The sequence below is a fragment of the Panthera uncia genome (genome assembly GCF_023721935.1).
Source record: "Panthera uncia isolate 11264 chromosome C1 unlocalized genomic scaffold, Puncia_PCG_1.0 HiC_scaffold_4, whole genome shotgun sequence".
NCBI classification, from domain to species: Eukaryota; Metazoa; Chordata; class Mammalia; order Carnivora; family Felidae; genus Panthera; species Panthera uncia.
The window spans coordinates 1,419,834-1,447,736 of NW_026057585.1; the positions used below are offsets into that span (position 1 = coordinate 1,419,834).

At 51.4% G+C, this 27,903-nt stretch overlaps 3 protein-coding genes across 9 annotated transcripts in view; 1 reads left to right on the top strand and 2 right to left on the bottom strand.

Moving 5' to 3' along the window:
• Positions 1 to 56: 56 nt before the first annotated feature.
• Positions 57 to 9,678, bottom strand: ANXA9 (annexin A9). Its single transcript, XM_049616330.1, has 14 exons — positions 9,603 to 9,678; positions 9,363 to 9,485; positions 8,792 to 8,877; positions 8,513 to 8,609; positions 7,845 to 7,939; positions 7,529 to 7,642; positions 7,218 to 7,308; positions 6,180 to 6,259; positions 5,923 to 5,982; positions 5,299 to 5,383; positions 5,062 to 5,157; positions 4,920 to 4,978; positions 1,155 to 1,277; positions 57 to 918 (listed from the first exon to the last, which is right to left on the bottom strand). The coding sequence occupies exons 3-14, from the start codon at positions 8,864 to 8,866 to the stop codon at positions 856 to 858; spliced, it is 1,038 nt and encodes a 345-aa protein (XP_049472287.1). The 5' UTR covers positions 8,867 to 8,877; positions 9,363 to 9,485; positions 9,603 to 9,678; the 3' UTR covers positions 57 to 855.
• A 5,728-nt stretch (positions 9,679 to 15,406) lies between these two features.
• CERS2 (ceramide synthase 2) lies at positions 15,407 to 24,172 on the top strand. Of its 4 annotated transcripts, none has more exons than XM_049616339.1 (11): positions 15,407 to 15,486; positions 20,258 to 20,431; positions 20,919 to 21,036; positions 21,236 to 21,354; positions 21,568 to 21,625; positions 21,731 to 21,781; positions 22,001 to 22,093; positions 22,283 to 22,411; positions 22,630 to 22,736; positions 22,844 to 22,997; positions 23,176 to 24,172. In XM_049616339.1, the coding sequence occupies exons 2-11, from the start codon at positions 20,259 to 20,261 to the stop codon at positions 23,326 to 23,328; spliced, it is 1,155 nt and encodes a 384-aa protein (XP_049472296.1). In that variant the 5' UTR covers positions 15,407 to 15,486; position 20,258; the 3' UTR covers positions 23,329 to 24,172. The 4 variants fall into 4 exon arrangements, with proteins under 4 accessions (XP_049472296.1, XP_049472297.1, XP_049472295.1 ...); XM_049616340.1 differs by having other exon boundaries at positions 15,408 to 15,486; positions 20,215 to 20,431; XM_049616338.1 differs by lacking the exon at positions 15,407 to 15,486 and adding an exon at positions 15,766 to 15,848.
• A 534-nt stretch (positions 24,173 to 24,706) lies between these two features.
• The window catches only part of SETDB1 (SET domain bifurcated histone lysine methyltransferase 1), a 34,506-nt gene continuing 31,309 nt past the window's right edge, over positions 24,707 to 27,903 (bottom strand). For all 4 annotated transcript variants that reach the window (XM_049616333.1, XM_049616334.1, XM_049616332.1 and 1 more), the window contains 6 exons: positions 27,038 to 27,066; positions 26,489 to 26,621; positions 26,043 to 26,208; positions 25,450 to 25,661; positions 25,086 to 25,174; positions 24,707 to 24,970 (listed from right to left, as the gene is read on the bottom strand). In XM_049616333.1, coding sequence (XP_049472290.1) covers positions 24,853 to 24,970; positions 25,086 to 25,174; positions 25,450 to 25,661; positions 26,043 to 26,208; positions 26,489 to 26,621; positions 27,038 to 27,066 — 747 coding nt within the window. In that variant the 3' untranslated portion in view covers positions 24,707 to 24,852. The remainder of the gene's footprint in view (positions 24,971 to 25,085; positions 25,175 to 25,449; positions 25,662 to 26,042; positions 26,209 to 26,488; positions 26,622 to 27,037; positions 27,067 to 27,903) is intronic.

A 27,903-nucleotide genomic window follows, 5' to 3' on the forward strand; every position in this document is an offset into this window, starting at 1 on the left:
AAGGTGGGGTGGGCGGGGTAAAGAGGTGGGGTGGGGGGAGGGTGTGGCGTGTGCTTTGCTTGTCATTTCGAATAGGGCCAGCAGGGGGAACCAAAGCCTGCTTTTTTTGTTTCTTTTTTTTGTTTCTGTTTATCAGTCTTTGATAGATCTTCAATGGGAATCCAGTTTGGGAGGTGGGTTTCCAAGTCCCTGCTTTGGACAGATGCAATTTGGGGGTTGTGCTCCCTTAACGTAAGACTTTCCAGGCGGGGGAGGGCAGCGCGATCAGATGGTTCTTTGCTACTTCTGACCATTTCTGACCTCATTCTGGCTCCTGTTTCTGTTTCTTTGCCTGAAATTTCCTGGGGAAGAGAGAATAATGGGGGAAGGGGGGACCTTGAGGGGAGGGGCTTATTGCTTACTGCAGCACTGGAGTGTCAAACAGGATCCCTGTTGCATATGCAAGTGCACATCAAAGGCACCTCCAACTTCAAGACCTCCTCCCAGCCCATGTCCTGCTCCACCCAAACTCTAATCAGGGCACACAAACAACAGCGAAGTTTGCCAAAAGAATTCAAGAATCAGTGAGATGTTTTGGCCAGGGTGCTGGAAGGATGAATAGGGCAGAAACCATCAAAGAGATGTCTATACCCAGGACAGAGCTAGGGGACCCACATATAGACCTCACTTTGAGATGAAGAAATTAAGGGACTTGAAAGAAACTTCAAATTCTAGCCTCCACAAGAAGCTGGAGCATGTGGTGTTCAGTGAGGGGTTATCTTATTTGGAGCCCAGCTGGTTTCCTGCAGGCCCAGCCAAACATGGGGATCTCATATCCTTGAATGTCTGTGGTGGAACAGGGAGGGCAGGGAGGTCTCAAAGGTCTTCAGCCCTGCACAGGGCTAGTAGGGCAGACCGGCAGTCCCCTTTCACTGCATCCTGTAGACAAGAAAGTCAAGTGTTAGAAAGACCCCACTGCCACCATGGCCCAGGCACTCTGTTTCCTCCCTTGTGCTGGCCCACAACTATCTGATGTCAAGATTTCTGTACTAAATTAACCAAAGACTCATGAGTTCTCCAAGGGCGTAAATACACTCTGCCGTGTGCAGTGAGGGCAGAGTGGCAGTGAGGGGTGAAGCTCTGAGGCTCCAGGTCAAGAACTAGCCAAGTCTCACCTGGAGAGAAGAGTAGAGGGACTTCCCAAATTTCTTTTTGAACTCAGCTCGGATGCTTAGAAGGTCAGTCTCACTTCGAGAGATAAGGATGCGCATCAGGACTTGGTAATTGGGCCCCATGTCCTGGTAGAGAGTGAAACAGAATGGAGAGAGGTTGGTAGTAAGGTTCTCACAGAGCAGAGACTGGACGGCAAGGTAAATTACTCTAGAAAGGGGAAGCAAGGTGTAAGTGCAGGGAAAAGAGATGTGTGCATTATCTAGGAGCAAAATTTGTCTCTTTGTCCATCCTCATGGAAGATGATGCAGCAGGAAAGAGGAGTCTCTGGGAGCAGTTGGGGTAGGTGTTGTTCTGGCCGTGTACCCACCGTTCCTGGCCAGGCCTCTAGCTTAGAGTCTCATTCCTCAAGAGTTCAGTGGTGAGCAGCCCCAAAGGCACGGACTCAAAAAAAAAAAAAAAAAAAAAAAAATCGGAAGCTGCAGGGGAGCGGGGCCATGGAGAAGGTCCTGAGCCGCCAGGATTCCCAGGAGCAGGGCCTGACCACACAGGTCCCGGATGCCTCGTTCCTTAGTTTCAACACCAGATTGAAATGGTTTCTCATTCGATTCGCGTGCAGCATTTTCTTCTCCATCCGTGGAACTGGATTGCTGTGGTTTCCTGGTGGCATAAAGCTTTTTGCAGCGTTTTACACCCTTGGAAGTATTGGTGCATTAGCTGGTACGTGCTTTACTTATTAAAAAAATTTTTTTTTAATGTTTATTTATTTTTGAGAGACAGAGACAGAGTGTAGTGGGGGAGGGCAGAGAGAGAGGGAGACACAGAATCTGAAGCAGGCTCCAGGCTCTGAGCTGTCAGCGTAGAGCCTGATGTGGGGCTTGAACTCACAAGCCATGAGATGGTGACCTGAGCTAAAGTCAGACACTTAACCAACTGAGCCACCCAGGCGCCCGACCCCCCTTTTTTTCTAATTTTTTCCCAATATCTTTTTTTTTAAACTTTAAATGTGAAAGTTTTTACTTTAAGCTAAAAATTGTTTATTATATGTAATAAGTATTTGTATTTTATGTAATAAAATACATATAAAGTAATAAAATCCATATAATTGCATTATATGTGCTATTATATGTAATAAAAAATAACATATAAATCTTTATAATTTTGAAATAAACCCAGACTTGGAAAAATGAAAAATATAAAATATAAAAAGGATAGGAAAGACTTGCTACCTATAAAGACTTACAGCATGAAAGCCAGGAACTTTATAACTTCCAATTTAGTGAATGTCCAAGGAGCATATACCCAGCCTATCCCCAAACTGAGTTGATGGGGTTCTGATAGGGAGCAGGGTCATGTGCCTTCCGGTTTGAATCCTGACCTCCCAGGGCCACCTCACATCCTCATCTGTATCTATCAGTTTCTCCTGGTTGGACCCCTGGGGTTCAGCATCACTCTCTTCCTCCTAAACCTGTACCAAGCCTCCTGCCTTTTGGTTAAAGAAGGTAATGGAGGATTCTGTTTAGAAATAACAAAGGTACAATACAGTATCAAATTGAATTATAACTGATTATAATAAATGTGTAACCATGACAGATTTCTAAATAAAAAATGTGCACTGGTGCGGTCACTATTTCCTATGAGCCCCTTTCCCAGAGTTTCCTGTTGCTTGACTCATAAGACCCTTCCCAGAACTGCCTGACACCCATACTTATGGCATCAACACAGATCATAAGTTCCCATGAAAAAAATAGAAAGGAAAATGAGGAAGTAACAACAGGATGCCATATTTCATCTGGACTCATGATCTCATTGTCAGTGTGCCTAGTGGCTACTTTATCTTAAATTTCATATATCACCAATTTTGTATTATGATAAAGGATTGTGTTTTTTCTTTTCTTTTTAATGTTGATTTATTTATTTTTGAGAGACAGAGCAGGAGCAGGGGAGGGGCAGAGAGAGGGAACACAGAATCGGAAGCAGGATCCAGGCTCCCATCTGTCAGCACAGAGCCCAACGGTGGGCTTGAGCCCACAAAACATGAGATCATCACCTGAGCTGAAGTCAGATGCTTAACCGACTGAGCCACCAAGGTGCCTGCCCCTTCTCTAGGATCTTTTAATGAAAATTCATTGTATGGTTCATATTGGTCCGAATTTTCCTGAATCAGCCTTCACTGAAAGTCATTTCTCTGAATAAATATTTGTCACAATCTATGTTTTCACATATTTCTCATAAGAGAATAAGATAGAAGCATCTGATTGAGTTTTTCCTTTTTAAAAAAAGTTTTCAGGACACCTGGGTGGCTCAGTGGTTAGGCATCTGACTTCAGCACAGGTCATGATCTCGCGATTCGTGGGTTCGAGCCCCGCATTGAGCTCCACGCTGACAGTGCACAGCTTACTTGGGATTCTCTCTCTCCCTCTCTCTGCCCCTCCCCGACTGGTACTTTCTCTATCAAAATAAATAAATAAACTTAAAATTTTTTAAAAAATAAAAAATAAAAAAGTTTTCAGAAAAACAGGCCTATATTATTTTTTGACTTCTACTTCTAAGGGTCAACCTGGCATTTACATCCAAGAGTATGGGTCCTATAGTCTAAATACATTACAATCATTTACTGCTAGGATTCAAATTTGTTTTTATAACAAGAATTTAGATAACCACAACTCTTCAAATCGGTCTTAGTGTTGGCTCAATACAATAGTACAGAATTCATGGGATAAATACAATGGAAATCTCCATTGATGATAAAATAAGGGCATATACGTACTGTCTTTTGAATAGCTGTCAATAAGGCATGATGGTTTCTCAAACAGTCCTCATGAAGCTATGCCATCTACCAAAATGATAACTGCTTTTATCTTCTTAAGAATTGGGGTGAGTTTTTTTATTTATAGGTTTCAGGGGACATTTATACTAATAGGAGACCTAGCTCAGTGAGTAGAATGATTGGATTCTGTTTATTAAATTACTCAAACCAACATCACCAATTTAAGTGTGGATAATATGGAACAAAGTCTGACCAGAGTGGAAAAGGTGGTCCTGGATGCTAAGAACTCTTATGGTATAGCTTATAGTATAGACCAACACCTATGGTATAGACTATGATTTGACACATGGCAGTTAAATGTCCTCTGGGACCATTGCGTGTGTGTATGTGTGTTTAATTGTGTTTAAATTCCAGTAGAGTTAACATACAGTGTTATGTGTTAACATATGTGTTTTGTAGGAAGCCTGTATGATTTATTAGCTGTGTGACCTTGGGCAAAGAACTTAGTCTCTCTGTACCTCAATTTTTTCATCTATAAAACAGGGATGGAATGTGGCCATGAAGATTCATTGAAATGTGTGTCACAAGCTCAGCATAGGCCCTGGGACACAATGAGCACCCAAGAAATGCTGGCTCTTGTCACCATTCTTGCTAGCATTATCACCATCATAATTCTGGCCACCACTGAAATTGGACAAGATGCTGTCTTCTAGAGCAAATTTATATCTATGTTTGGCCATCTAGACACCAATTAGGCCAAAATTTTAGCCTTAGTGCTCTTTTGCTTCAACTAATTTAGCTCTAACCACAGCTCAATCCTCTGCTATTGACAAGACAGTAAACCTAGGAAAAGAGAGCGGCTTTATGATTATAAAACAAGTATGAGATTGTTACATTAGCAAAAGCGTGAAACTTCCTCTCTGTTGCCCAAAAGTAGTCCTCCCTGCCACCCCACCCCGGTTTTTGTTCCAAAGGGAGGGAAAAGAAGTGTCCGTCTCACCTGGAGGGCTTGATGGAGTTTATCAGCAAAGTACAGCGGTGTGTTCTTGATCACGGAGACTGCAAGCAAGGAGAGAACAGTGGGGAGATGGCTCCCCACGCCAGGTGAGCACCCTACCCCACATGTCCTGAGCAGGTCCTACCTAGGCTGAGCAGAGCCGCCTGGTCATCTCCGTGGAAAATGTTCTGGATGGTCTTCTCTAGCTCGTGCCCACTGCACCGCTGGTACTGATCGAACACTTGTGGTGTGTGTGGGAAGTAGTCAGAAAGATAAATGAGAGCAGGGGGTAATTATCACAGAGAAGGATGAGCCCTCCCCACTTTCCTCAGCCAAAGTCATCATTAGAGTAAGCTGGGAGGACCAGACGTCCCATGTGTACCTCGGACAAGGTGTTCAGGATTTCTCTGCGTGAATATTATGACCCATGTGCCCTCTGTGCCGGGCCCTTCAGCCTGCTTTAATGCCTGGGAGGGAGGAGTAAATCAGGATCCTTGTTTGGGGGCTGGGGAGCCACGGTTGCGATGTTCCCAGAATCCATCATCATGATGATGGGAACAGGATTCAGAGTAGAAATGCTTATTTGAAAGTGTAAAGTAGTTACTTTTATTTATGGTTAAAACAAGCAAACAAAAAGGAATAGGGCTAAGACAGGGGCTCTGCCCTGACAGCTCAGTTCCCCAATTTGGGGAAATCCTGGCACTCAAGGAATTCAATGATCTACAAGGAAAGGTGTGAGGAGGGTTCCCCCACCCAAATGCCCAAGAGAACGGTCATCCGTGACGGGCTCACTTCCTGGGAGTTCAGGAGTCAGAGGCTAAAGGAGTGAAAAGGCTTCAGATGGTTACTACCCAACAGGTCATGTCCTCACATGTCACTAAGGACTCCTTCCCCCAGGCAAGGAGAGGTCTGCAGGACAAGTGGGTACATAGGTCACTGGCTCTAGGATATGGTGGGGGAGGGTGTCTTACGTGCGTGGCTGTGCAGACTCCTCACCCCTGCTCACCTGGACATCGTCCTCCACCAGGTTGTAGTCAATGATTCCAGAATAGCTCTCACGGGCCCCCTATGAGAAACTCTCTCAGGAGGACTCTTTGAGGGGTAGCTTTTTACCTCCAGGCAAACTGACCCCAGCCTGTTCTCCTCCCAAAGCCTTCACTCCTTAATTATACCATTGCAATGCTCCCCACCCCACCCCAGCCCCTTCCCTGGCAGTATAACTGCCAGGCCAGTCCCCCTCTTCTGCAGGCCAGTCCTCCTCACCTTGGCCAGGGCCAGGAGCAGGTCCCGCAAGATGCCACTGGTCTCAGATTTGATGTCCTTCTCCACCTCCATCTGGAAATCTGGGGTAGGGTCAGGAGCTCTCTGAATCCTCCCAATTTTTTCCAGTGTAGATATTCTGTCAAATGCCCAACCCACTGTGCCTACTGCCAGCCCCTGCTTGGGGTAGCTTGATGGCTGGTAGTTCCCAGGATGTAAGGCAGAAGCACCATCGTGGGTACCCTGAAAACATCCCTAAACTGTGAGTAACCCATGCCCTACTTAGTGGAGTAGCCTTATCTCCAGGAGCCAACCTGCCCTGGGCAGGAGGCGTCTGTGATTCAAGTAGTAGCCAGGTAGTCAAGGGGGATAGGGAAACCTACATTATGAGGCCAGATGGCTAGGGCCCGGTCCTCTCACTGGCAGCACAGAGAAGTGATCCGGGAGGAAAGATGAGACGTGAAAGACAAAAGAGAAGGGGAAAAGAAAGACAGAAGCAAGAAGTGAAAGAGGTAGGAGAGGGATTAAGACAGGCCAAGGATGGACATCAAAGGAAAATTGGGGAAAGCAAGAAAAGGGGGGGGGCTTGCTAAGATGGTGAGAAAAGGCCAGTCAGCAATTAGTGGGTGAGCCATGTGGCAGCCAAGCAAGGGCCTGAGGGGTAATACTCATGACTTAGGGAGAAGTCCCCCCCCCCCCCCACCTCAGCTGTAGCAAGGTTCCATTCAGTCTGGGATGTGATATGATGGCAGAATCAGGAAGGGGTTGAGAAGATGACATGGGCACCCTTGGGGCTGTCATGTGCCCAACATTGTCATTACCTTGGGATCCGCCCTGGGGCCCCAGACTAAGATGGTTAATCACTGCTTCTCTTTCTTTAATGATCACATCTGGCTCTTACCCTGGGGAGACTGAAAACTGGTAAGGGTGGGTGGGGGGAGAGACCCCAAGGGAAAAGCTCTGAGGCAGACAGGTTCCAAGAGGGCTCACCTAACCTGTCACCCACCCCATCCCCACCCCATGTTCCTTACGTGCTCTTACTATGTTTGTAGACTGTCAGGCACTCTTGCAGCTGGGGTGGGCTTCGGGTAGCAAGAATTTCCACAGCCACATCCTCAGTGGAACCTGGGTTCTGTGGGAAATTGGGAGGCCACTCTGAGACTGGGCCATGTCGGCAGTATGGCAGAGAGCAGAGGCTGACCCCTTGTCCTTCTAAGGGTCAATATGGGTTGTTTAAAGGGGGCCTCTGCCAAGTGGACACCTCTGGAGTGGGCAAAGGCCAGGCAGTGAACCCTCTCCTCCCTTCAATGGTGTCCTCATTTCCTAGAAACCCAGAGAGCCTCTTCCGGTACCTTCAGAGCTGTCCTCAATTCCTGGGCATCGAAATGGGCTGCAGGCTGCAGCAAAGCCATCACCATCCTCTCGAGGTTGCCAGAGAGTGCTGCCTGCAGGGACTTCACCAGGTCCTGTGATAAATGGCCCCATGGCAGAGGAGAAGATATGAGGGGGAGGTCCCTGAGGCATGGGGGACATTTGGAATATCTGGCTGGCTTTTATCTAAGGCCAGAAGCACCAGCCACCCCCCCTCCAGCTGCTACTGCTGCACCCCAAGATTTCCGGGGGGCCTCTCACCCCAGTCCACTGCTCCTGGGAAGTCAGTGGCCTCACCTGTTGAGTGCGCTCCTGGAAGGCTCGAGAGATGAGCTGTCTTTGTTCCCTACTCCGATTGGTCAGCACACCCACGATGGTGCTGCGGTCCACACCTGAACAGAGGTGAGGGCTGGGCCATCAGCTGGTCACAACCCAGCTGAGTCTTTACGGGGGGGGGGGGGGGGAATCCCCTTCCTCCTCACGCTGGAAGCCTCCAGAGGAGGAGAGATGGAGATCTAGGAAAGGGCCGTGAAAGACAGGGGCAGGGGCTGCGTCACCCCAACTTCCATTTGGCCTCGAGAAGATGCGAATAAGATGCCAAAATGGCATGCGAACCTGGCCCTGAATTAGGTGTAGGTGGCCTGGTATGCTGGGGGAGAGATGGCTCTGGGGATCACAGACTTGGATTAGATTCCCGGCCCGGCCCTGCCGTCGTGAGCCATGTGACCTCGGGCCAGCCCTTTTGTCTCACTGTTTCCTCATCTGTAAAATGGAAATAAGCCTTACCTCATGGCAGTGTCCTGAAAATAGGAACCACACACCCACCACGGTACTTGACGGACAAGAATTAAGGCATTCCACAAACGTTTATTGAACAACATCACTTCCTCCTTCCTGGCTCCTTCTTGGTCTGCAGACTGGTTCCTGTAGGGAAGAGCCCCAGGTGCAGAGGGAGAAGGGCTCACCTTGGCTTGCAATTGCCCTCAGCAGCCTCTGCACATCCTTGTCCACGCTGAAGCTCAAGAATGTCCTGAGGGTGCCCAGGGTCCCCCAAGCTGCAGTCTATAAGAGCACGAGGGGTGAGGGGTTGGGGGGAGCATCGCAGGTCTGTGCACGCTTACCCCAGAGCCTTAACCCAGCCCTTGGCAGAGTCTCAGGGCCTGCTCTCCCTTTTCCTGTCCCCCATCCTCTCATCGCCCTGCAGTTGATACACCAACAATGATTCCAACCATTACAGCCCCTACCTTGTTGGCAAGGCCCAGGTGGCTGAGGATCTCCTGGGTCAGGGATGGTCTTGTCTTCCCACTGGTCACAGACATGGTGTCACTGGCTATGCCAGGGAGGGAAATGGGAGCCAACTGAGGAGAGCCTTCTGGCCCTTTGGGCCTCTTTATGACCCCCAGACCCCGGGGCTCACCTCCCATGCTTTCTTTCCCCTTTTGCAGAAAAAGAGAGTATTGACTTGCTTGGCAGCTTTGAGAGCACAAGTGGAAGGGTAGGAGGGGAGCCCCCTTCTTCCCCAGCTCTCACCCCTTTTCAGGAAGCAAGGACTGGTCAGGAATGCTGCTGGAGCTAGCCCTCAACAAATCCTCCCTGACTCCATGGCTCCCAAACTTTGGACTCAGGTGCATGACCCCCTTCTGAGAGCCACATCCCTTCCTTCCCGTAGACTGGCTAGGTGTTTCTGGGGTGGCGCAGGGGAGGCAAGGTGGTAGGTTTAAGTATGTGGGGTGGGAGATAACAACTCCTAAAACACCTCCTCACCTTCAGCCCCAGCCCACAAGTCAGCCCCTGTTCCCTGCCCCCCCAGGCTACCTGTCTGCCGCCGGCCTTTCACCTTTGGCCTTTCACCCTTGGCGTCTCTGGCAGGGATCTTTAGGTCAGTAGGTGCACTCTCTGAGCTGATATATATATGTGTTCTTGCGGGCACTTGGATGCCTAGACAAGGGAGCAAGCACCCACACTAGAAAAGGAAAACTCCTTTCTCCCTCTCCCATGGGATCATCCAGATTTCCCCACCTCCTCCAACACGAGGGCCCAGGTTCCAGTGCTTACCCAGAGGTGCTGGAGGCGAGGTGGCAGTCGTCACAGCCTGGCGGCTGCCTGTGTGGACACCAGCTTCTGTGTGGCCTGCTAGAGGAGAAGGGGCGTGTCAGCCCAGGCCGGGCAGCCAGTCAGATGACCTCCCTGGCAGCCCAGCCCAGCTGTCGCCTCTAGCTCTGGCCCCTCCCAAATGTGGGAGAGGACCAAGCTGTACCTGGTCCCCCGTGTAAACCCCTCCCCACAGAACATCTTTCCTCCCAGGGGCCCCAGCCTCAGCCCATGGAGGCCTGCTCAGCCTCTCAGCCTCTCAGCAGTTGAGAAGACACAAGACGCCTTGTGCCTTGCTCTCCCTGTGGGGCCAGGAGGGACCGTACAAACCTAGTCTCTAAATCCAGCTTCTGACCTGGCTCTGCCTCTGGCTCCAGCTCTCTGGGGGGACAGGTCAGACAGGCTCTAGGCTGATTTTGAGGCTGATAGAGAAAAACCTGTTGGGGCACATACCAGCAGGGCACCCCAGCCTGCACCCCAGAAGGGTTCCTAACCCCCAAAGTCCCTGACTACTACTGCCTTATCAGAGCCAGCCAGCCTGGCTGGGAAGGGCCAGGGGACTGTTTATATCTGTGGGGAAGGAAGAACACAGGTATTAGAGGGTGGGGAACAGATCAGCAGAGTCAAGAGAGAAAAATGCAAAGGGTGTTCCCTGTGGACAGGAGCATCATACTCCCAAAAGGCAACAGGGAGATGGGAGAGGCTCCCTGGGTCCCTGTGTCTTAGATTGCTTCTGTTGCCTTTTGCCTGCCAGAGATGTTGTAGCTGTAAGTGATGCAACCCTGGCAGCTGGGGTCAAAGTCGTCAGTGCAGGGAACAGCAGGTAAACAGCCTTGGGGAGCCTGAGGGGCTCCTGAGCAGGCAGTCACTGGAAACTAACTCCCAGTCAGCTCCCTGGGGTCTACCTAGGAGCTGTTTCCTTCCTGCCTCCCTAGATAGGTCAAGCAGGGGCTGGGCACATTAAAAAACATTTTTAAAAATGGGAATATTGGGAGAAGTGTATGGAGGGGACATCCTAGACACCTGAGAATAGCCTTACAGGGAGGATTAAATTAGGTAATATGTGTGATGTCATTTGGCAGAGAAAAATGCCTTGTAAAACAAGGCTGCCAGACTTAATAAAAATACAGGATACCCAGTTAAATTAGAATTTCAGGTAAACGACAAATAATTTGTTGGTATTAAGTCTGACCCAACTGTTTCATGGGAGATACTTATGTCAACAAATTATTTGTGGTTTATCTGAAATTGTGATTTAACTGAGCATTCTGTAATTCCTTGGAAACCTGGAAAACTGGACTCAGTTTCAGCATGGTGATTATAAGCAAAGGTCCTGGAGTCAGACTTCTTAGATGATTTTTTTTTTGACGTTTGTTCATTTTCTTTTTTATTTTATTTTATTTTATTTTATTTTATTTTATTTTATTTTATTTATTTTTTATTTTATTATTACTATTTTTTAAATTTTAACTTGTTTTATTACATTTGTTCATTTTCAAGAGACAGAGAGTGAGAGGGGAAGGGGCAGAGAGAGAGAGACACAGAATCCAAAGCAGGCTGCAGGATCTGAGCGGTCAGCACAGAGCTCAATGGGAGTGAGGCATGGGGCTCGAAGCTACAAACAGTGAGATCATGACCTGCGGAAATCTGATACTCAACCGACCGAGCCACTGAGACGCCCCAAGACAGACTTCTTAGACTAGAATTCCAGTCTGCTGTGTGACCTGGGCAATTGTTTCAACCCTTCTGTGCTTGGTTTCCTCATTGTTGAAACAAGAGGTAATAATAGTGTTTATATTATAAGCTATTGTGAGAATTAAATAAATACATGTAGAGCACTTTAGAAGAGGGCTGCTGCACAAAGCAATAGGTACACATGTCAAAATGTTAACCAATGCATAACAATAAATATTGAGGGGCGCCTGGGTGGCTCAGTCGGTTGGGTGTCCGACTTCGGCTCAGGTCATGATCTCACAGCTCGTGGGTTCGAGCCCCGCGTCATGCTCTGTGCTCAGAGCCTGGAGTCTGCTTCAGATTCTGTGTCGCCCTTTCTCTCTGCCTCTCCCCTGCTCACACTCTGTGCCTCTCTCTCTCTCAAAAATAAATAAACATTAAAAAAGCCAATAAATATTGCTATAATGTTATTTTATAATGGTAACTGTTATTGTTAACTTGTCTCCCTTAGGAGTCCAGTCTTGGCTCTATTCTGCAACTTCTATCTTGCCAATCTTCAATCTGGCCACAGGAGGGCATTAGAAGCCACCGGGAGCCGGGAGCCCCCTAGTGGCCACTAGAGGTCTCCAAGGCACTGGCTCCGCCCACAGATCTCCAGGGGCTCCGTTTGCTCACTTGTTGGGAAGTGGAGTCTCTGGAGGACACCAGGTTCCTAGGTGGACTTGGTGGGCAGGCAGGATCAGAAGAAGAGCCTCCAGCAGACACCGGCACCCCCCCACCCCCACCCCTGCACACTCTGAGACCTCAAGACACTTGCAGGAGACTTCCTAGTCTGGGTTACCGCCATACAGTGGCTTTGCAGCTCTGGTCCCATGTCTTTGACCTTCTCTACCCTTCAGAGTCTCTTCTGGGCACATGTTCCAAGTAGACTTAGAGGAAGATGAAGGGAGAGAGATTCTGCAAGGGATTCCTGGCAGATGAGCAAGGCTGAACTCCATATTTGAAGAATGCAGGCCAAACCCGAGCCGCATGGTGGAAGAGTAGTCCTCATGGCCCAGAAGTTCGAGGAGGGAGTGTGTGAAATGCATTTACAACTGCTCCACTGAAACTTGCTGGAATCTCACTCCTTTGGTCCTGGCGTTTTGTTTTGTTCAATTCCAGGGTCAGATCGAGGTTGTTTTTAGATTTACTAACCACTTTTCACCCCCATGCTCTCAACTTTTAGAATTTCAGAGAGGAGGGGTTGTTGGAGGTGATTAGCCTACCCCCTCTTGTTACTGATTCAGGAGGTGGAGTGACTTCCCAAGGGCCATGGCTTGGAACAAGATCCAGGTCTCCCAACTTCTCCTGTGTTTTCTTCATCACTTAGATGAGGGCATGGCTGATTTGGGGCCCCTCTTAGTGGAATATATAGGGGATAAGCAGTAATATATAGAGACTCAGCTGTTGACTCATGAATATTGGTTCAACTCCAACTCCATATTGCTTTTCTGCAAAATCCTTGCATTGCATAATTTCAGAACACATTGAAATTCCTCCTGGTTATTTTTCCTCTTGTTATGAAACCTTTTCTCCCCAGAACTCCTAGCACCTGAATTCCTCTGCTTACATGGTGGCCAAGCTCTACTCCTTTACCCAAATAGGCTTCTGTGTTGCACATGCCAGTCTGACCTGGGTCAGGATGACTTTCCTCGACTGGAGTCCATGTCTTTTCTTTCCTAGAAGCCTGCCCAGATACTTAAATCCCAGGCTGAAGGCCTGGTGTCCTCTGCCTCAGGACACCTCACCAGCCCATACAGAGGAAGTGAGTCACAGCAGGGCAGGCAGCTTGGGGCACTGTGGGTGTGGCCATGTCTGCCCTGGGCACTGGGGGATGGGTCAGAAAGGTAGTGATCAAAATCTCCTGGTCCAGTCAAGGCAGGAGTGTGTGTGCTCCTGCTCTGTTGACCAGACGGGGTAACATCATTCTAATGCTGCCCACAGCCACTGCTCCCTCCCCCATCCACCTTCTCTTTTGTCTCCTGGGGGAGTGATACACCCTCTTATCTTTATTTCTCAGGCCTTGACTATCCAACTCCTGCCCCCAAACTTCCCCTGCCCACTGCTATCTTAAAAAGGTTCAACGGTCTTCGGTCCTCCGAGCAATCATTTAAACCGTCTTGTGCCTGGCGGGGGTGGGGGTGGGTGGGGGGCACCTGGGTGGCTCAGTTGGTTGAGTGTCAGACTCTTGATGTCCCCGCTGGGGTCATGATCCCTGGGTTGTGGGTTGGAGCTCCGCATAGGGCTCTGCGTTGAGTGTGGAGACTGCTTAGGATTCTCTCACTTCCTCTGCCCTTCTATCCCACTCACACACACACACTCTCTCTCTCTCTCTCTCTCAAATAAATAAAATAAGAAAAATAAAATAAAGTCTTATGGGCACCTTTGGAGAAACATGGCATCTAGGAAAACTGCTTGAGAAAAGGGTTCAGAAGCTACAGAAAGGGAACCAAATAGTACAAGGTGTGAGGAGGTAGAGAGGCACCCAAAGGTTAGCTGGAGCCCAAACAAGAGACACTGCACCCAGCTGGAAAAGGGCCTGTGGGTGTGTAGCACAGAGGAATCTGGGGAGGACTCTCAAGAAAGGTAGAGGGAATTCTGGATTGGAAGGCAGAGAGGGTACAGGGAGGTAAAAAGATGTAAGCAGTAAGGGTCAGGGAGGAATTCAGCCTGGGGCAAAGGAAGACAGGGCTGGAGGGCTTGCTGGGATCTGGAAAATCAGGCAGGCCTGGGCTAAAAAACTGCAGAAGAGCCCACTGGGGGCTGGTTCGGTGAGAAGTGGGCCAGGGGTTGGGCCGATAGCTCTCATTTCTCCAGTGGTAGGAATGCGCTGAGGGTCCTACTGCAAAGAGCAAATGAATAAATAGCTTGGAAATCAGCCCCTGCTTCCACAAGTCTCCAAGACAGAGCTTCAGGTGAGGGCCAAGCTCTCAACTGGAATAGGTGGGAGGCCACTCTCCTTCCTAGCACAGCTGTTAAAACACCCGAACTTGACTAGATAAATCATGAACGAAATTACTGTCAGAGGTTCTAACTGTGATAATATAAAAGCACCAACATTTCACCAAGGTAACCAAACCAAACGAAGTTACCTCTATTGACTCAAACTCTAGATCTCTCTTTAAGCAAATCTCTCAACGCATCCTAATCACATTCTGTCCATGCTAGGAGATGCTAGGAGTCAAGGTCAGTTTTCCAGGATAAACATGTGGCATCTTCCTGAAACATCAATTCTACCGGAGCAAGAAGGACATTTTTAAAACGTGAATCAGGAGAGGGGGAAATGGTGCAGATTGCAAAGTCAAATACATTTTACAAAACAAAAGTTGGGGGTTGGCCCTTTCAGAGCGTCCACTACAGTGGGGTGTGTGTCCACGGGGGGTAGGTTTCACCGCACTTGGGCGGAAACGTGGGTTTTAAGGCGGGGATGCAGCGGGGGACTTCGTAGGGGCCGCAGGCTCTGTGAGGAATCACCGGAGCCCGCCACCTGGGTCGGCCTGAGGGGCGCGCGGCACTGAGGTGGGGGGGCTCGCCCGAAGCCGAGGCACCTTCCCCCCTCTGCTGCCCAGTGCGGCGGGAGGTGGAAGGTGGCAACTGGTCGGGGGCACCTGGGCTGAGGTCGCCGACCGCAGTCGGGAGCCGGCAGGTGCGCGTTCGCGGGCATCTCGCGGGTCTGCCCCCCGAGGGGAGAGCCCAGCGCGGCCGCCGGGCCCGCACCTGCCTCCCCTGCTCGGGGGCTGCTCCGGGGTGCGGCGACCGCAGCGGGCGCGGGTCCGAGGGCCGAGGAAGAGGCGGCGGGAGCGGGGCTGGGCGCAGAGGCCCGGGCCCCGCCGCCCGCTCTCCCTCCCCGCCCCTGCCCCTGCCGTCGCCGGGCCGCAGGCCCACGCCCAGTCTCCCGGTTCCTGGGCCGCCCGCGGCCTTGCTCTCCGGGGCTGGGCTCGGACGCAGCCGTGCAGGGCTCGGCGGGAGGAGGAAGAAGGAGGGAGGGAGCGGGCGGGCGGGCAGGCGGAAGGGGGAGGAGAGGAGCGAGCCGAGCCAGTCCGGAGGGGGGGGGGGGTGCGGAGCTCGGACGCCCAGAGACACGGAGCAGCGGCTCCCGGCCCGGCCAGCCCCGCGACGCCGCTGCCGCCGCCGAGTGAGTGGGGGACCCCGGCCCGGGAGCCGCAGGCGCTGCGCGCAGGGGCGGGGAGCGGCCGCCGAAAAGTTGGGAGAAGTGGGGGCCGCTCCGACGCGGCTCCGCGGAGAGGGCCCTGGCCGCGGAGGGGGCGGGGGGGGCGGCCGGGCAGGGGCACCGGGGCGCGAGCTCCGGGCAGCGGGGCTGGGGGCGGGGGACGGCGGCCCCGGGGCGCGGGGGCGCGTGCGCGGGGTGCTCATGGCGGCGGGCCGGGGGCAGGGCGGGCCGGAGCGCCTCGCGGGAGCGGCCGGGCCCCCAGCGCCGCCGGAGGGCAGGCTGGCCGGGTGCCCCGGGCCTGAAGAAGCCAGCCCTCCTGGCAACAGGTAGGGGCTGAAGGGAGGCACCCGGAGCCGCTCGCGGAGGGCCCGAGCCGCCGGCGCCCCTTTGTTGGGGAGGAGAGTCTCCCCCCAGCCCCCCCCCCCCCCCCCCCGCCCTAGCGGCGGGCCCGCGACCAGGGTGGGAGGGAGACGGGGGGTCGTGCAGACTTTTCCTCGGGCTGGTCCTCAGTGCCCGCTCCGGGAGGGAGGTCAGAGCGTCCATGTGCTTAACGGGAAACAGGAAGGAGTGGCTCTTGCGTCTGCCCCGGCCCCCCAAGGCTAAGGCTCCTATACCGTTATGGGGTGTGTGTGGCAGGGGTGGGGAGGGGGGAAGCTGCCGGTGAAACTGGTTTTCTGGGCCACAGCTTGTTAATTACCGGCCTGGAGGCTCTCTGGCAAGTAGGTTAATGGCAGGTGTGTGGCGCTAATCTTTGGCCTGAGCTTGGGGGTTTCTCTCTCTCCCCAAGCCAGGCCCCTGGCATCAAAACCTGGGCTTAAGTCACTTGAGTTGCTAGACTCAGTAGTCAGGGGGACTCTGGGGACCCTGAGGAATGGAGGAGGGAGCTGAGTCTGGGAAGGCCTCCAGGAGGCAGTCACCCTGCATTGGTGCTGGAAGGGTCGCTGCCCCCGTACCAAAGTCCAGATCACCTAATCTAAATGTGGGTGGCCAGCTGCACTTGTGGTGGGGCTCTAGGGATAAGGACTTGTCTGCAGCTTTGTGTCTCCGGGCCTGGCCTTAATCATAAAGTGACCTGCACACACTCTCTCTTCTAAACAGACAGAGTTCCTTGTCTCCCTTGGCACCCTACAGTCCACTCCCTTCACTGGGGCCTTTGCTTTCCCCCTGGGAGGGCGGGCCTCCTCTCTCCCCTGTCACTGGCCATAGGCCACTGATTCTTTACAGCACTGCCTGGCTCAGCCTCTTCAACCTGCCTGCCTCTCCCTGCCCCTGGAGGCTGTAGTCACATGCAGTATTTGGGTGTGTTGGGGCCTCTAGCGGGGCAGCTTAGACAAGCTAAATTTGGGGACCTACACTGCGGCCTGGAACAATGACACACCTCCTGTGGGCTTCATCTAGTTCCTGAGGTGCTGTTGCTGCCTGAAAAGAGACTTTTCAACTGGAAGACCATTTGGGTCCTCCCGCTTTTTTGTAGTCCCTCAAGCCTGTGGGACCCTGTGTTTGTCACTCTCTCCTTTGCTGATCCTGTTTTCCTCAATCATATCTCCAAACTCTAAGAGCCAGAGAGACTTTTCACATTGAGTCGGACATCCCTTCCCCACCAACTCCAACTTCTGCCCTCTAAGCGTTCTGGGTTTACAAGCCCCCATGGGTACCCTCTGCCCCTTTTCATCCATCTCTGAGTGTGTGGGAGGGGTCAGTCAGAGTTGGGGTAAAGGGTGGGGGTGGGGCAGAGCCCTGTTCAAGTTCCTGGTAATCCAATGCCCATGAAATCCCTGCTCTGCTGGCCCCTTTCCAGCCTGTGCCTCAGAAAGTGGCATCTGTGTCTCTGAGGCAGGTGTGTATGTGTGTGTACATGTGTATATGTGTGTATGTATGTGAGAGAGACACACACACAGATGCATACACACCCTATCATCTCTTCATGTGTGTGTCAGGAGTAAATTCTGTGAGTGGAAAAACATCTGTAGGTGTGATTTCTCCAGCAGAAAATCAAGTATCTACCCTGAGGGCCAACTTGCTGGAAAAGCAGGGTTGTTTCCCTAGGCCAAGTAGATATCCTGCCTTCTTGGCTTGATGGGCTGGTGCTAAGAAGCCACCAGGGCTGCCTCTGGGAGCAGACTTGTTGCTTCTGTGGGGGTGTGTAAGCAGGGCGCTGGGAGCCCCTGTTGTTCACCCCCCCCCCCGTGTTGAGTCAGAAGTCCTGACCCTGCTGAATCTGGTGCTTCTCCCTGCTGGGCTAGGCCCAGGGTGGGGAAGGGTGGGCAGGGAGGGGGTAGCATTCCTCTGCTAATGGAAGTCCTAGGCTGGGCCGCAAGGGAGGGCTGTGGTCACAGAAAGACTGAAAGCCAAGTGTGAGAGAGCCCCCATGAATCTGCATCTCTGAGCTCCTGACACACCATATTCTTTGGCTTTCCCTGTTTGGGATGGGAAGGGGATGAGTGCTATCTTGTCCTGGGGTTGAGATAGTTGCACTATCCTGGTGATTGCCCTTGACCACTCTCTGACACTTTTTCTGCCAGCTTCCCCAGCTTCTCACTTTCTTTGGAGGGATAGACTGGCAGAAGACGTTCCTGGACCCCAGGAGTCAGGGAGAGGGGCCCCACTCCTACCCTCTAGGACCCCAGCCGGTCTTCTGAATCTTTAATCCTCAAAATGTCCCTGACAAGAGAAACTTCCTGCCAGTTTTCACTGACCAGTGTAGGGATGGGGCACAATCTCCAGGCCTGTCTGTACCTTTGGCTTTAGATCTCAGTGAATGACAAGTTGGGCTCTAAGAGACAGCAGTCAGGGGACATGTCAGGTGTACTTCCCTACCTCCAATCTAGCTAAGCTAAGAATGTGGAAAGGAGGATCCAGAGATGTGCTAGCACATCCTAGGCCTTTTACCTTGCCCCCTCTCCATTAAATTTTCTCTATCTTTTCTCCAGGATAAAAGTGTGTCGTACATATGGTCGTGTGGGTAAAGTTACACTGTGGATACTTATGTTTAATTTTGTTCAGTTCAAAAAGGTTCCATCTCTTTAACTGATTAAATATTTATTCTGGCTAAGGTGGAGGGGGAAGGGGCAATGAATGCCCTCAGGACCTGAGGCCTGGAGAGAGAGAGAGAGAGAGAGAGAGAGAGAGAGAGAGAGAGAATGTGTGTGTGTGTGTGTGTGTGTGTGAGAGAGAGAGAGAGAGAGAGAGAGAGAGAGAGAGACTGGGGGAAGGTGAAGCTGAAGCTCCTTTATTGTCAGTGCTGACCTCTGATTTCATCTGAGAGCAGTGACCAGGAGTGGGGACAAGAGGGTAAAGTCCTTGAGCTGGAATAATGACCCGTGACAGGCTGAGAGGGATTTCGCAAGTGCTTCTGTGGTGGGTGTGGGCGGAGCTGTTGGAAGAGCAGCTGGAGGACCAGCCCAGCTCAGCTGAGATCTGATCAGCCTTCAGCCAGTGGCACCAACTGGTGTCCAATTCACAGTGGAGAACAATCTCCCCACTCTCTTTCCTCCCTGGGTGGGAGGAGACCACCTTCCTTCTGTGTCAGCGCTTCATTCCAAGGCCAGCCTGAATACCATCACCTCTCTTCCCTCCTGGGAGGATGAGGGCTGGGAGCCTGGAAACTTCTGCCCTTGCCATCCTGCTGGCGTTCATTGCTGAGTCCCAGGACTGCCAGGTATTGTGTTGGTACCGGCATCACTGACGCTTCAGGACCATCTTGCTCTTAGCTCCAAGCGGCTGCTGTCCCCCTCGGGAGCCACAGACAGTGGCTGTGTAGGATATGTCAAAGGAGGTCTGTATCCTCCCTCATTCTGGTATCCAAGTGGTTGGTCACTACCACCCTGGTGATCCTTTCTCTAACAGTGGAGGAAAAGGTGGGGCTGCGGGGGAAGCAACAGCTTTTATTATCTGAGAGTATTTGTGATGGGTGTTCCCCTGCAGACTAGTTAGGGTTTTATTTTCTAGATGAGCCTTAGGAAGAAATAGTTCCTAGTCCCACCAGATGTCTTGGTCTGCTGTCACCATGGTCTGTCCCCCAATCCCTGATCCTTTGCAGCCTTGCTTTCACTTTATTTCTGAAAAGAGGCTTCAGTTAAGAGTTCTTCAGCCTTATTTGCTGGGATTGGATGTCTCAGCATGGGGTGTTAATCTTGTGTGTGATAGTTTGAGGTCCACTGATTGTCCTGGGGCTCAGCATCCTTTAGGGACATCATTTTACTGTACTCCAGCCTCTTAATTTTCCCTAGGGACCTGTTACCTGGATGGGTTGTAGGGAAGGAGGAGGTAGGGTCGCCTCAGCCCTGCAATCTGTTTTCGGGGCTTCCCTGACAGGGAAGCTTCCAGCTGTGGGTTGGCTTGAGGGATGGAGGGGGTAGCTGAAGAGTGGGATGGGGGAGGGTGCCTCCTTTACTCAGATTGTTGGTTACAGCCTCTAGGGCCAGATCCTGCCTGTCCTCCGTGCTGGGGTAGCAACATGACTGGAAGACCCCAAGGTTCTTAGTTCTAGAGAATTGGGACTCCTGGGGGTTGTTAGCATCACCCTTCAGTTGCTAAAAACAGTAAATGTTAGAACTGGAAAGGCACCATGTTGCAGATGAAGAAGCTGATTTGTCCGAGGCCATTGGCCAGGACCAGAATCCAGGGCTTGAATCTCTGTCCCCTTCTCCTTTGTTACACCATGGAAACTTTCATCTCTCTTTTCCCCCATAGCTGCCCCCTGTGATGCCCTCTCCCTTCCCCCCTCCTCACTCAGGATGCTCCAGACCCTGTATGACTACTTCTGGTGGGAACGGCTGTGGCTGCCTGTGAACTTAACCTGGGCTGATCTAGAAGACCGGGATGGACGTGTCTATGCCAAAGCCTCAGACCTCTACATCACACTACCCCTGGCCTTGCTCTTCCTCATCGTTCGATACTTCTTTGAGCTGTGAGCATACTGCCCCTACCCCCATGCCTTCCTTGGCTGCCAGACACAGTGAAATTTCTCGCATTTCAAGTCCGTCTCTTGCTGTTTAATTGGCGCTGGGTCCCGCTCTTCTGGCCACCCCAATCCCTGCCTACTGTGCGCCCCCCACAGATCCCTGCCTACTGTGCACCCCCCCACTGATCCCTGCCTCCTGTGTGCCCCCCACTGAAGGCAGCATTGTCTTCCTGAGGGTTCAGCACCCCCAGGCCCTCTCCTTCAATGGTCGTTTGTTCTCCCCCTCCCCGCTCCCGCCCGGTCACTTGTGAACACAGGCAGCTTTGTCAGCTCTGGGCAGCCCATGGAGGCCAGAGAGAGGGTTGCTGGGAAACTGAGGCCCAGGATAAAGTTGCCTGAGCTTGCAGTCCTTTCCCCTCCCAGTGTAGGGGCTACTGAGACACTGAGGTGCTTCCAGAGAGCCAGACACTTCTCACTCCTATCCCTTCCTCAGTTACGTGGCCACCCCACTGGCTGCCCTCCTGAACATAAAGGAGAAAACTCGGCTGCGGGCACCTCCCAACCCCACCTTGGAGCATTTCTACCAGACCAGTGGCAAGCAGCCCAAACAGGTTTGAGCCGCAGACCCCAGCCTGGCAGTCACTGGGTGCTGAGGAGGGGAGGGCAGAGGGAGGGGGCAGGCTGCAGGGCCAACCCTGGTAGGTGAAGAGAGGAGAGGGCAGGGGTGCCGACCTAGCTTCTCGCTGGGAGAGGGCGGGAGGGTGGGGGAGCCGAAGCCGGATGGTAATGGGGCTTCCTCACGACACCCAGGCAGAGGTAGAGCTCCTGTCACGGCAGAGCGGGCTCTCTGGCCGCCAGGTAGAGCGCTGGTTCCGGCGCCGCCGCAACCAGGACCGGCCCAGTCTCCTCAAGAAGTTCCGAGAAGCCAGGTAGGGGAGGTTGGGGCAGGAGAAACTGGGCGGCAGAGGAAGCTCTGATGTATCTTGCTGGGAGGGGTGGGCCATGGCCCTGTGCGAGGAGAGGCTGTACCTAGGTGAGCAGGTGAATTTGGTTACTAATGATATTGAGAGGATATCTGGGGGCACTTGGGGGTGGCTGGAGGGCTATGCCACTCTTCCAGTCCTTTCTGCTTCCTCTTGCAGCTGGAGATTCACCTTTTATCTGATCGCTTTCATTGCTGGCATGGCCGTCATTGTGGATGTGAGTGGGGATTAATGGGAGGTGGGAGTAGGCTCTCTAGTAAGGTGGGATGAGGCCACAGAACTTGGGTCCCTCCTCTTTTAACCTCTCACTGTCTCTCTGCAGAAACCCTGGTTCTATGACATGAAGAAGGTTTGGGAGGGATATCCCATACAGGTATGAAATGGGGTCCTGACTCATTATATAGCATCAAGGTAGGACAGGACTAGGACACACATGCCCTTGTGAAGAGAGGATCTCTGGAACACATGGCAGAAGGCACTGGAGTCATGGTGCTAAAGCACTTTGAGCTAGAAGGGCTGGGTTTGGACAGGTGAGACTCTTGGGACCTGCTGCTCCAGGGCCCCTTACCTTTCTTTCTCTTCGCTCTCCCAGAGCACCATCCCTTCCCAGTATTGGTACTACATGATTGAACTTTCTTTCTACTGGTCCCTGCTCTTCAGCATTGCCTCTGATGTCAAGCGAAAGGTGGGTCAGGGAGCTGTGCCATTAAGCCTAAGGAACCAAGATAAATCCCTGGGAGGAAGAGCCCCCGCTTTGATTTCTGGGTATTTGGATGGAGCTGTGGGTTGAGGGGCACAAAGGGGAAGGGGAGGTAGGAATAGTGGGGGCTGGGGAACAGTTAATAGTGCCCTGGAGCCTGCATCTTTCCTTCAGGATTTCAAGGAACAGATCATCCACCACGTGGCTACCATCATCCTCATCAGCTTCTCCTGGTTTGCCAATTACATCCGAGCAGGGACTCTGATCATGGCTCTTCATGACTCTTCTGACTACCTGCTAGAGGTCAGGCTTCCTGGGCCATTTCTTCAAACCTAGAGACTCTGGTGCAGGTTCTTCCATCCCTCTCCCTTTTTTGCAGGGGGTGGTAGTGGTGGTGGTGGTGGTGGTGGTGCTGTTGATGTTCCTGGGACCAAGGAAGCGGGGGGCACAGAGCCAGCGTGTGTATGAACATATATGGGAGAGTCAGGAGCCTGTGATGATGGATGGGGCTATCTATGCAGTCGGCCAAGATGTTTAACTATGCGGGATGGAAAAACACCTGCAACAACATCTTCATTGTCTTCGCCATTGTCTTCATCATCACCCGACTGGTCATCCTGCCCTTCTGGTGAGTAGGAGGCCAGATGACACTCCTGTCCTCAAGGAATCAGGAGTCTTGCCTCTTCCTGCCCCCTCCTCTGTGTGTTTACAATTCCCTCTACTTTTCCGCTGCAGGATCTTGCACTGCACCGTGGTGTACCCACTGGAGCTCTACCCTGCCTTCTTTGGCTACTACTTCTTTAATTCCATGATGGGAGTGCTACAGCTGCTACATGTCTTCTGGGCCTACTTCATTCTGCGCATGGCCCACAAGTTCATAACTGGAAAGGTGAATGCTCTGTAGGCCCCACTACCTTCAACTCTAGAAACCACCCAAACTCCCTCCCGTACCAGCAACCTGCTAAGAGACTACTGTGGGGCCCTGGGTAAAGCAGGACAAGCCTGCTGAGAGAGGCATTTCTTGGGGGTTTGAGGACAGCGAGTAACCCTTCTTATCCCTTCCACAGCTGGTAGAAGATGAACGCAGTGACCCGGAAGAAACCGAGAGCTCAGAGGGGGAGGAGGCTATAGCAGGGGGAGGAGCAAAGAGCCGGCCACTAGCCAACGGCCACCCTGTCGGCCACCCTGTCATCAGTAACAACCATCGTAAGAATGACTGAACCATTGTCCCTGCTGCCCCTCAGATTAATGCATAAAGCCAAGGAACTAGTCCCTCCTCCCCACAGGGCCACTTTGAGCCCTGGGGGCTGGGGAGGGGGGCTGGGAAGCAGAAAGCAAGGAGAAAGTTCTTCTGTGTCCCAGCCCCCTGCTTCTTTGTCACCCAGTTGCCTTTAAACCAAATTCAAACCAGCCAATCCCCAGGTAGAGGGGAGGCTGGTACATCCTTTGTTAGAGGGGGATGGACTTCTTTTCCTCTCTTTTTTCCAAGGTGTACTGTTGTTTTTGAGGCCCTTCCTCAGCTCTGGGGGTGGGGGTTACAACTCACATTCCTTATTCTTCAGAATTTGGCCCCAGCTGTTTGCCTCTGACCCCCTGACCTCCAGAGCCAGGGTCGTGCCTTACTGTGCCACCTGTGGGCCTCATTCTGCCAAAGATGGACCAAGGCTCACCTTTCTAGGCTCCCTAACTTGGGCCAGAAACCAAAGCTGAGCTTTCACTTTTTTCCCTCCAAAGACACAAATGAATTGAGTGTAGGAGGGTACATATGACCCCTGCCCTACCTCTGCCAAAAAGGAGGAGCCACACTGGGACTGTTCGGCCGGTCTACGTGTCACTTCTCTGCCAGCTCTCTCTAGTCACAGGTCCAAGATCTTACTGCCTTTCTCTGGCCTCTTTCCCTAGGCTAGCTGGTTTGGAATAGAATGGCAACTAGTTCTAATTTTTATTTATTAAACATTCGGTGTTTTGGTTTTCAAGCCAGAATTACAGCTAGCACCTGGCATTTGAGCAGAGGGACCACTTCAGACCAAAATGTACTGTTAATGGTGTTTTTTTTTTTTTTTTAATTAAAATATATTAAAGATGAAAACATGGCAACAAGTGTCTGAGACTAGCAGGAACTGCGAAGGGGGATCAACTAAATAAACTAAGGTAGTCTTCCTCATGGTTATGTAATGTTTTCATTTTTAAATTTCATATGGCAAATAAGAAAAAACCAAGGTAGGGAGGGTAAGAGATTAATGACAGCTCCACCTTGGGAAGGGTGGGGGCGGGGAAACAGTGCTGTTCCAGACAGACCCAGAGCTAGAAGTGTGGGGACCGAGAAAGAGAAATCAAATCACAATCTTAGTTTTAACATCTTGTTAAAAGACGTTCAAGAAACCATACAAATGAAGGATAGTAAACGCACAGCCCTTATTCCAGGAATAAAGTCTGTCAGAAGCATGGACACTTGAACACACACAGGCTGGGAGGGAGGAGTAACAGGAGGACCGATGGATGTCAGGCCCAGGTTGGTGTGGTGACCTCTCCCCACCCCTGGCGCTTCAGGAGGTGGAGGAGGGACCTTGCCTGCTAGCACCACATTGGAAGGGACCTCCTGATCCAGAGCCCCAATTTCTACCTACTAGGAGCCGGGGGAGGGGCACGACTGGAGGCAGGGTCAGAGTCGGAGAGTCAGGAAGACCCAGTTCCTGAGGAAAGGATGCTTTGGGAAGGGTTCGGGACGTTGAGAAGGCTGTCCTCTACAGAAGCCGCCCCCTGCATTCAATGGCCCCGCAGCAGCACAGCAGCTCCTTGCCTTCCACACTGCCCACCTCATAGTTGTAGTCCCAAGTCAGCTCAGTCCCGGCCCGGATCCTCCTGGACAGGAAGGAAGGGACAGGTTCGGTGAAGGCAGCCACCAGGTGCATGCGGCACGGGAGCACAGACAGAATGCTGCTCTTCCCCCCCACCCCCCTCCCTGATCCCCTCTTACTTGCTGGCAAAGAAGGCCACCCAGGGGAAGCGAAGATCGTGAGTGTCCACAAAGACATTCTGGACAAACAGGTTGGGGCTGCAGCTGTGCTGTGGGTTTAAGGACAGGATGCATAAGAAACGAGGAAACAGAACCCGGCTTTGTGGGGTAAGCAGGAGTTGGATAAAATATGCCATGTGCTCCTCCCCATCACAGTGGAGTTTTGAAAGAAAGCTACCTCTTTAAGATGCTCGAGATCAAGAATTGCTGACAAGAAAAGGTGGGTTTATACAGTTAAAAGAACTGTTCTTTTGTTAAAAGAACAAAAAATTTGACGATGGTACGATAATCCAGCATCTAGAGGTGAGGGGGAGGGGGGTCTCACATTGAGGTAGCGGCCCAGGTTGCCTTCGAGCTTGGCGTCGATGATGTAGCAAGACTCCTCCCCATCGTAGAACTGGCGTGTGTTCTTACGGACAGGTGCGCTCTCCCCCTTTTCCACGGATGCCATGTTGGTTGATTTAATGGCAATCCCATGGGTTGACTTAAGAGCAAAGCCCCGGGTTGATTTTACTGCCACCTGGCGCTTTGCTGGACCTGGACAGGAAGGAGAACGGGCTTAGGCCCTATCCCATTTCTCGACATTCTACCACCCCCCCCCCCCCCCGTTTCCATCCCACCCACTGCACTGCAGGAATGCCAGTTAGCTGGGCCCTTGGGGCAAAGATCCTAACTGGCAGTTTTTTTCAAGCAGGATTACATCTGTTGGGTAAAGCTGAGAGGAAAGAGTGGGGAAGTGGAAAGGAGAGAGGAAGGGGATGCGTCGAACAGTTGAGCTGGGAGTCAGAAAACCCTCCCAGACATGTGTCAACTCTTAAGATCTGAATTTTTTCGTCCTACTTCCTTAGCTTCCTTAAAAAAGCCTCTATCCCAACTTTCTGATCGTTCCTTCCTACCACCCCCAACATTCTAGACTACCAGACATGTTCTTCTTGTCCTCAAAGTCATCTGCTTCAGAGCCAGAGGAGATGGTCTGGATATCATCGCTGTCCAATGCTGTGGCTGAAGTCTGGCCGGTGGTGGGCTTCCGGCTGGTCCCACTTTCCCCCTCGCTTTCTGTGCTGCTGGACAGTGTTAAGACATCCTGGAAAACAGAAGAGTGAGAAGAAAGAAGAGTAAATGGTGAGGACCCACTCAAGTTCTTGCTCTTCCTACGGTCAGGCAGGAAGAGGCTAAGACTACAGCAAGAGAAAGACTAGACGCTGGGCAAAGAAAGACAAGGCAGGAAGTCACAGCCAAAGAAATAAGAAGGGATATATTGGGAATTATCATCAAGGACCCGAGACGGTGAGGGGAATATTCCTCAGACTCAGCGCCAAACACAAGGCTGGGGGAGGTACAGCTTGAGGAACAAGGTTACTTACATCAGCGTTGGACTGAGCAGAGGCCATGAGTCGTCGGCTCTGATGCATACTAGTCTTACTAGGTGGGCGGCGAAGTCCTTCAAGTTTCATGGGAGAAGGATTGTAACCATAATTTCGAGAGCTTTCAGTGATTCTAAAGGGAGGGGAAGGAATAAGAGGGGATCAGATTACTGGCTGTTTCTTAGGCTTTTTTTTTTTTTAACATTTATTTATTTATTTATTTTTTAAGAGACAGAGAAAGAGCACAAGTGGGGGAGAGCAGAGAGAGAGGGAGACACAGAATCTGAAACAGGCTCCAGGCTTTGAGCTGTCAGTGCAGGGCCTGATACGGGGCTCAAACCCACAAACCATAAGATCATGACTTGAGCTGAAGTCGGACGCTTACCCGACTGAGCCACCCAGGTGCCCCTTTTAAAAAAAAATTTTTTTTAACATTTATCCATTTTTTTTTAAGAGAGAGAGACTGAACATGAGTGGGAGAGGGCAGGCTTCTTTTACAGGCTTGAGAGAAGACAGATTGGGAAACAGGTCAGAAACAGCAGCACTTACAAGGACATCTTGTTTCGGTCATCGGGGTCCTGGAAAAGAGCAAGTGAAGGGTTAGATGTTTTCATGGCTCTGGGTGACAGGTCCAACAATCAGAGTTCATCTCAAATGACCTCCAAAGACATCGGCCAGTGAGAAGTACACTAAAGAGATTCCTCTGCAGCTCAACAGTAACAACTGTGTTCTCATCAGGACACCCCCTGAGAAGGGTTCTCTAAACCTTCCCAATGACAGACCATAACACACTCAAGGCAAACACCGTGGGCAGATTTTACAAGGACAAGAGTTCACCACCTGTGATATGTTAAGTTTCAACATCATTAAAAATACATCTATAATCAATTCTTGGTTTTTAACTCTAACAAAAAACAGCAATGTTGTAGATAACTTGACATAACACTAAGTTAAAAAAAAATTACTTATAAATCCTTTACTTTGGAATGAACCAGACACTTTCGCTCCCCCGGATTGAGTTAAAAAGTAATTTGGTTCTTGGGTGCCTGGGTGGCTCAGTCAGTTGGGCATCCGACTTCAGCTCAGGCCATGATCTCACAGCCTAGTCTGTGGGCTCGAGCCCTGTGTCGGGCTCTGTGCTGACAGCTCAGAGCCTGCTTCAAACTTTCTCCCTCTCTCTCTCTGTCCCTCCCCCATTTGTGCTCTCTCTCAAAAATAAACATTAAAAAATAAAAATAAAAAAATAATAATTTGGTTCTTTAAGCACCAGGAATGTGTTGGGTGCAGGGGGAAGATAATCAGGTTTGCCACAGAAATAAACATCCAATAAATGATCTACATGTGAAGAATCAGTGTGCCATGTCAAGTTGTTCCATTACCAAAGTTCTACAAAAACTCCCGCTCTGAGAGTCTTC